An 8,236-nucleotide genomic window follows, 5' to 3' on the forward strand; every position below is an offset into this window, starting at 1 on the left:
AATCCCAAAAAGGAAAAAAAAAAGGCTTCTTTAACTTGTTGGAGAGTAACAAAGTTTGTGAAAGATACAACTTGGAGCAGCCTTTTTCAAACTGCAACAGACAACATTAGTCCTTGGTTGAAAGTAGTGCTTCAAGGCTGAACCAAACTGATATTAGGACTATGTGCTAATCATGCAAATGCACATACATGCAATACAGAGAAAGCATCCTAAAAAACAAATCTGACCTGCTGGCATAAAGGCAAAGAGGGCAGCACAATTAGAAATATAGGTGTTCCCACCAATGGTGCTGCAAGGATGTAGGCTCAAAACCCAAAACCTCATAGTTACAAGTCCAAGAGTTAGGCATAAAGCTAGCACTTCCGTGATAGGTTTTCATACAACAATGATGAGGGATCGAGAGATTGAAAGAGTCCAGTACATAAGGCCCGTATGACGGTACATCACAACTTGCAAACTTACTCAGATGCTGAGTACAGAAAGTAGATGCTAAAAGAATAGAAGTAGACAAATGATCCATCAGTACACTGGAAGGAAATGTCCAGCACCTGCAATGCTAGGATTGGCATGTCACTAAATCTCTCTCTACAAAACAAAGTTTCGAGGAACTAGCACAGTTAGTTTTTCAGTTACAGACATACCATGTTCCGCTCCAAAGCCATGGCTGTCATAATATGCCACACTCCATATCATAATTGGCCTTGCTTGCAGAGAGGTAGTCTAATAATCTGTGCTATCCTTGCTTCCTGTTCGAAGAAGGGCGCCCTTCAACAGACACACCAAGGGGATCACTGTCGAAGGAAGCACGGTAGTCCTGAAGGCTTCTTTCCTTGGGAGACAGCTTGATTTTCCTCACCTTCTTCGGCAGCTCGTCTTTCTTATTGAGTATGCTCGCGATGGCATCGTCGAGTATGGACGGATCCTTGGGGGCTTCCATCTCCGGTGGTGCGGCCGCAGGCTGCTTGGGCGAGAGCTGAGGGCCATCATCCTCTGTCCAAATATCTTCCGCCCCTAGCTTATTGAAGCGCCCGACGAGGCTCTGTATGTGCTGCTCGGGCGTGACGTTGTCCGAAGGGAAGGTGGCCAGCTTCTCCCATGGCTGCATCAGCTCGGGGTGCTCTGCCAGGACCTGCGCTCGCTGCCTGAAGGTGTAGACCTCTTTCTCTCTCGCCAGCCGCCTCTTCAACTTAGCCTTGTGGTGCTTCTCCTGCATGCGCTTCCATTGCCATTTGTTGACGCCTCCTGGGAAGGTGCGGGGGCCTCCGCCCATGCTGCGACTCCATGACAGACGCGCGCATAGAAGACATCGGAGGGAGGGAGGACGGAAGCGATCGGCCTGCTTCGCCAACAAAGCAGCCAACATGAAGACTGCACATTTAGTACAAGATTACCTCCCCACTCCAAACGAAGGTCTGTTGAAGGTGTCTTCGACTCAAGATGCTCGCTCTCTCTCGCGTGTTTTCTTTCATGAAAGAAGTTGAAACCAATGTGTAGAAATATTTACATCCGGCCACAAGCCCCCCGACCACCTAACACTCATGGAGCCAAAAGGCTATGAAAACACCAGGCTATAGGAACAAAAGACGATAACAATATCCACTAGGCGGGGCCGGCGCTACGCTCCAGCTTTCTTCCGACGTTTCGCGCCGAGATGTGAAGCACAAATGTTTTAATTTGTTCACATGTTCTTCCACTTAATAATAAATCAAATAGTCTTGCTATTTTTAAACTTCATTATAAATTCTAACAATTCAATACAATAACATTGATTATCTCAACCATAATAATTGGAAAAGATAACTGAAGCAAAAGTGTTTTTTAAATATTACTAAAAGAATTCCAACTATAACAACAGGTAAATGGAAAAGAAAGTATATAATGTTTTCAAAAAGATAGTTGTACTGTCGAAAATCAACTATCGAAAAGAAAGCTTTCTCTTCTTAGATGAATTATCAACAGTGGATCTAGCACGGGGAACATGTGTGGGCGAAGCTGTGACATGCCCCGCCCCAGATTGTGCTGCAACATCTAAAAACGAAAAAAAAAAGACTTTAGAAATAACAATATTAAATTTATAAAGCAAAACATTAATGAAAATGGTGAGTAAGTATTACCTGGGGACGTGATATGATTGGCTCTAACATTAGTAGAGCAGTCGGCGAAATTTGGATGAAACTAATGCAAAGTTACAAAACATGATAAATCTTGAAACTCCCATTTACTCTAGTCATTCGGTATGTGTCTAGTGTGGGACCGAGATATGAAGTACTCAACATCTGTTTGTCCAACATAGTAGCATTGGATCCATCCAAAATATAAAATTTCTACATATAAAGGAGTGTTTCCATTAGTAAATCCATCATTGGGTAATCTTTCGATTACCCTAGCCAAAGTTCTATGGATAATATCATCCGTAGTAATAGTTCGCAATGCTTCTTGAAGTCTCATTTGATAAGGAGAGGCACGATAATATTCGAATACTGTTTGGGCCATCTATTAATAAAATTTAGGAAACATAAAAATTAGTAATATTGATCAAATTTTTAAAAAGGAAAAAAAAGATTTTACAATATTGAAATTAGAAGACCAATTTAGAAGAAAAAAAGAGTTTGTAATGCATATTGTATAAAAAAACTTTATACATTATAATTTCTCAAAACTTACTTTTGTATAAATGCAAACAAAATTTCATAGAAAATAAGTCAAACATGGTTTTATTCAAGGAATATAATATTTCAAAAGAGCATGAGAGATTAAAACATTTCATTTTTTGTTAAAGAAAAAAAGTTGAACTTACTTTTCTTTGAAAACCTTAATACTTAAAAAGAACAGGAGACAGTAAAATAGTTCATTTCCTAAAAATATATGATTAAAAAAGAATAAATAAACTTTGATGATATTGCACCAAAAATATTATGCAAATATAATATGAGAAAAAAAACATTACAGTTATGATAGAAAGTTCAAATAACTTTATATGGTAGAAATAATTTAAACACAATGTTCTCATATAGTAAAACAAACATATGTTTAACTCCACATAAAATCATGAATATCTATCCATACATGAGAGATATGATTAAAACATTAAAGTATTAAATCAGAGAAAATAAGTCAAACTTGCTTTTCATTGACAAAGAACTCACTACTGAAAAAGAGCATAAGAAAGTACAACACTACATTTTATAGATATGTGAACAAAGAAGAAAAAAAGGCTTTGATTGTATTGAAATAAAAATATTATGCAAATATAATATGAGAGAACAAAGATTACACTTTTGAAAAAATAGAGGTTACAATACTTTCTATAAAACTTCTTTATATACAATATTGATGGTACCATTTACCATGTCCTCTTTCTCATCAATCAAGACTTTCAATCTGTCCGGAGACTTTACTCTTGAGAAAGCAACATAGAGTTGACCATGAGTAAAGACTGGGGTTTTTAGATCTATCCCCAAACATGATAACGTTTGGCCTTGAGATTTGTTGATTGTCATTGCAAACGCCAAACGGACTGGGCATTGCAAGCGTTTCATTGAGAAAGGAAGTTCCAGTGTAGTTGGAATGAAAGTTATCCTCGGGATAAAAACTATGTCACCAATATTGGTCCCTGTAATTATCTCTGCATCAACGACCTTGTTATTGAAAGCCTTGCATACTAGCCTAGTACCATTGCATACTCAATTAGTCGAGCTGGCATGGAGTAAACTGTGCTGGCATTTTGGAAATTGTCTCTCCCCCTCTCTTTCTTTTCTCTCTTCATTTCTTCTCACTTCTTATTCTGTCCCTCCCTCCCCCTTCAAGAAGGACACAGCTCGAGGAGGTGGGGACGTAGGTCGACTCCGGAGATAAATTGTCAGTGCCCTTTTCGTGGCGAGGGGGTGTCGGACGCGTGGCACCCCCACAATAAAGTCAAGGGGAGGTCGGGGGCTGCTGCAGGCCATGACCTCCTCTTAACTAATAGTAGAGATGTATGGAGCGAAACCAACTAAAACCATGGAAGTAATTTGCCATAATAGCAAGCCTCGCATATCTCTGCACTTAAATTCTCGGAATGCTTTGCATTGGTGTTAATATTTGTCGTGCACTTACAAGGTGATGTTCTAGAGATGATAGTAACCCTAGATACACACTCGACACTTAAACATGTTTTATTATAATAGAAGTTCAAGCATATAGGATATATTTAGAGTGTGTATGTGCATGTGTTTGTGTGTGTGTGTGTGTGATTTTTATTGTTTCTCTTCTTATAGTTATTAGCTAAGAGAAAAGAATAGGACTATTTAAAAGGCTATTTAAAATGTTTTTCTAAATAAAAATTTATATGAGAATATGACATATATAATGAAAATGTGATATGAACAATAAATTAGTATACAACATGTAAATCATGAAAACATAGATCATTACGTAAATAATAACAATATATAAATAAAGAATGGAGAGAGAGCCAAAGGAAGATGATGATGAAGATGAAGAAGAGGGTGAACTATTAAAAGTGATTTGTTAACATTTGTATGAGAGAAAAGGATAGAACTATATGAAAAATTATTAAAAATATTTGCTAAATTAAAAATATAAAAATAAGTGGTTTTATATAAAATATTAATAAGAATATAAAAATTATGTTATGATGAATATAAATTATTTTTATATAAAACATACATAGAGGCTTGAGGAGACAATTTTAATAGTTTTATAATATCATGATAAAATATGATAATAAAAATCCCATTGTTTAACCTAAGAGTGAGTAAATTGGTTCTCAACCATGGTCTTGAATTTCTTAAAGTTGTGCAATATGTAAGCTTTGTTATTGATGAAGTAGACCCAACAATATCTATTATAGTCATCAATAAAAGTCACAAAGTAGTTGCATCCATTGATGCTTTAGTCTTTGTTGTATGAAGATCTGAAAGAAGAAGTTGGAGAGGGTCAGTTGTCCTTATAGTAGATCTTTGAAAGGGCTTCTTATGAGACTTTGCCATAACACACAATTCACATTGCTAATGGTTTTGAGGTAAACCTTGAACCATACATTTTATTTGCATCTCCAACATTGAGTTGAATCCAATATGACCTTGTCTTTTGTGCCATAACTCAATTAAAGCCATACTTTCTCCTCTTGTGTTCATAGCTTATCCAATTATAGCCTCACAAAAAAAATCCCCTTGAAAAGGATGAGCATTATAAATGCACTAATTTCTTGATGGCATAATCAACTCCTTTGCTTATTGTGAGCATATTGCAAAGCCTTCTTTGAACATTCAACACCCTATGCTCCATACCCTCAAAATATCCATATTAGAAGTAGAGTATAAGTTGACTTGCTAAGCCTACACCTTGTAGATACATGTTTATACTAAAAAATATTGCCCATGGAAAGAAGTGACCTCCATCTCATTGACTTAACATCCACTTTGCTCAATAGAATCCTCTTACTTCCCACCAAGAAAATCAGGTGTCCAATGATTGTAATCTATCCTCATGTATATGGTCCAATCTCCAAAAGCTAATGAGTTTGTTATTTGCTACCTCAATGGACACTTTGCTTGGTACTCCCTCCATTGATAATATAGATCATTGTGTTCCTCTTCAAATCATGGTTTAGTGCATTTTTTTGTACACTCCAATATACTCTTCTTTCAATGGAAGGAGCATCCTATTAGTGCATCACATTCCTTTTTCCTTTTTTGAAAACGCTACACAATACCAACCAATTTGCTTGAGCCCATGTTGAGGATGGAAAAGAATGGATTTTTGGTTGTTTTTTGTTGGTTTTTGGTGTTGATTGGTTATTTTAGTGCATGATTTGATTTCATTTTGTTGGTTTTAGAGAGTTTTGGTTGTGGTTGAATATGTTTAGTTAGCTTACTATGGTTTTTGGTTGAGTTGTAATGTGTTGATAGGTTTCGCTGATGGTTTAATTGGTTCTGATGTGTTTTGATTGTGTTTGTTTGAGTTTGTTTTTGGCTGTGTTGAGAGATTGGGATTGTGAAAGATTGAGTTTGATTATTTAATATTTATTGAAATATTTTTTATGAGTTGGAATGGTTTTGGTTAAAGTTGAGTGGTTTTGTTGTGTTCTGTTGACTTTTTGTGGTGTTTTGTGAGCTTCTATATGTCTTTTATTAGCCGTTGTATGCCTATGTATATGTTCTATTGGATGAGTTTTTAGCATGAAATTTTTTTCTAACATTGGAAAGAGAATAATACAAGCTCAAAGTAGCTCATTTGAAGAAATAAATAGTAGTTAAAGACTGAAGTGAAGACTTGGAGTGATAGTGTCAATGATGAGATTTGAAGAGACACTATAGTGGCTCTAGTGAATCTTCAGATTAGCCATACCCTTTGGAGGGTGTCTCCATGACCAAGAGAGGATTTTGAACATTCATTCTATTGTATTTTCATATATGAGTGATTGAGAGTGTGTGAGAAGAGATATTGAGTGAAAGATAGTCATTTTAGAGGCTGATATATTGTATATGAGAGAGATTGTGGGAGAAGAAGACATGAATACATTTATAAAAGCTATAATATGAAGTTTGTGTGATTGATTCCATTCATCTAATGATGTATATGGGTTTTTCTTCTCTTTTGTTTGTTGCTATGAAGAATATGTGATGTTCTATTAAAGATAAATACATGGGAGATTACGTCTATGATGCTACTTGAAGGTGTTCTTGTATTTCCTATTGTTTCATTTATGTAGCTCTATGAAGAGATTGAAAAGATGCTTGTTGATGCTACAAATATTTTCTTACAGTTATTTTCTTATATTTTTGGTGGTCTCTAGAGAGCTCCAAAAGAGACTAAAAATGGAAGGAATGGCACTTTTGAAGAGAAAGAGAAGCAATGCAAGATGATAAAATTCCAAAAACTCCAAGAGAATTAAATGTTTCATAGCCAAAGCCACTTTCTTCAAAAGATTCATTTTCCAATGGTGGAAGATGTAGGCCTTGTATGAGGAACTATCCACTCTATCCATAGCAGCAATAGAGACTTGCATCTTGGTGTCAAATTACTTGGGAGAAAATTGAAGAATTAGAAGCATAGAAAATGGTTAAAGATGGTGGATTTGACTTTGTTGAGGAGTTGCTTGACAATATCAAGTGGGAAATAGTAAAGAAGCTTTAGGAGTCATTGTTAGTGGAAGTCCACCATAAAAAAAGGAGAAAAGCTAAAATCTATTCATGGATGCTCAGTAGTAGGAAACGTGGGACGTTTGATACATTGATAATGTTTTGTATGTTTAGCTAGCAACCCATTAGAAGTTAGTGGAGCATGTCTTCTTCACCACATACACTATTGAAACCCTTTGAAGCTACTATTATTAGAATGATGGCACCAGGACTATCCTTAGATAGATGGACCTTGAGACCTTTAGAACCGAATTCCTTCCCCTCTATAGTGGCATGAAGGTAGAATTCAGAGACTGTGAGAAAGAAGAAGTGGAAGAAATGCTAGCTACAAAGTCTTCTAGAGGCCAAAGCAAACAGAAGACCCTCAGCTCCCCTTTGTGGAGCACTGAAAGTTAGGTGGAGCCAACTCATTGATGAATGAGTCAATAAAGAGACAAGCATTTGAGCATTGCCAAAGGTACATAAGAAGGCATAAAGAGAAGGCTAGAGTAGAGAATGACAAAGCAAGAGAAGAATCTTTTGATGTCCTTGCACAACACACTTTACAAAAGTCCTAATGGCCTATTCGAATCAAGGTTCCCTTCCTAGTTAGATACATCTTGGAAATGTTGATGTGACAGACTATCGAATGTAGTCCCATTACCCATCTATAAAGGAGAAAATAATGAAGACCCTGATCTTCACAAAGTAGAGTTCATGATAGCATGTGTGACTGATAATGCCAAAATCCCATAGCATTGGTTAGCGATATTCCTTGCCATTTTCAAGGGTGCAACATTTCAGTGTTATAAAAGGCAGGCCAATAGGAATTTTTGGTACATGGGATGTCACTTTCCTCACCAAAACTAGGTGTGAAGGCTTTGAAGATCGAATGTGGGAGAAATTCGTGAATTTAGGCTAGTTCTCCAAAGAATGAGTTGAAGCATATGTCTCAAGAATGGAATCCATATTGAAAAGATGGACCAATCATAATCTAGATGAAGGAATTCAAAAGGGAGTATTCATTCTAAGGGTTCACAAGTTTGTGGAATTAACCAGACCAACTAATTTGCAAGTTGGAGTGGAAGATACCAGAGGGTGAAGGGAGTGAG

At 36.5% G+C, this 8,236-nt stretch overlaps 1 protein-coding gene across 1 annotated transcript; it reads right to left on the reverse strand.

Moving 5' to 3' along the window:
- Window positions 1-215: 215 nt before the first annotated feature.
- On the reverse strand, window positions 216-1,493 carry LOC148026496 (putative DEAD-box ATP-dependent RNA helicase 48). Its single transcript, XM_087690461.1, has one exon. The coding sequence runs from the start codon at window positions 1,361-1,363 to the stop codon at window positions 734-736; it is 630 nt and encodes a 209-aa protein (XP_087546587.1). The 5' UTR covers window positions 1,364-1,493; the 3' UTR covers window positions 216-733.
- Window positions 1,494-8,236: the final 6,743 nt, after the last annotated feature.

Source organism: Lygodium microphyllum, chromosome 13, assembly GCF_053477565.2.
Source record: "Lygodium microphyllum isolate KBCC chromosome 13, Lygodium_microphyllum_v1.1.10, whole genome shotgun sequence".
NCBI classification, from domain to species: domain Eukaryota; kingdom Viridiplantae; phylum Streptophyta; class Polypodiopsida; order Schizaeales; family Lygodiaceae; genus Lygodium; species Lygodium microphyllum.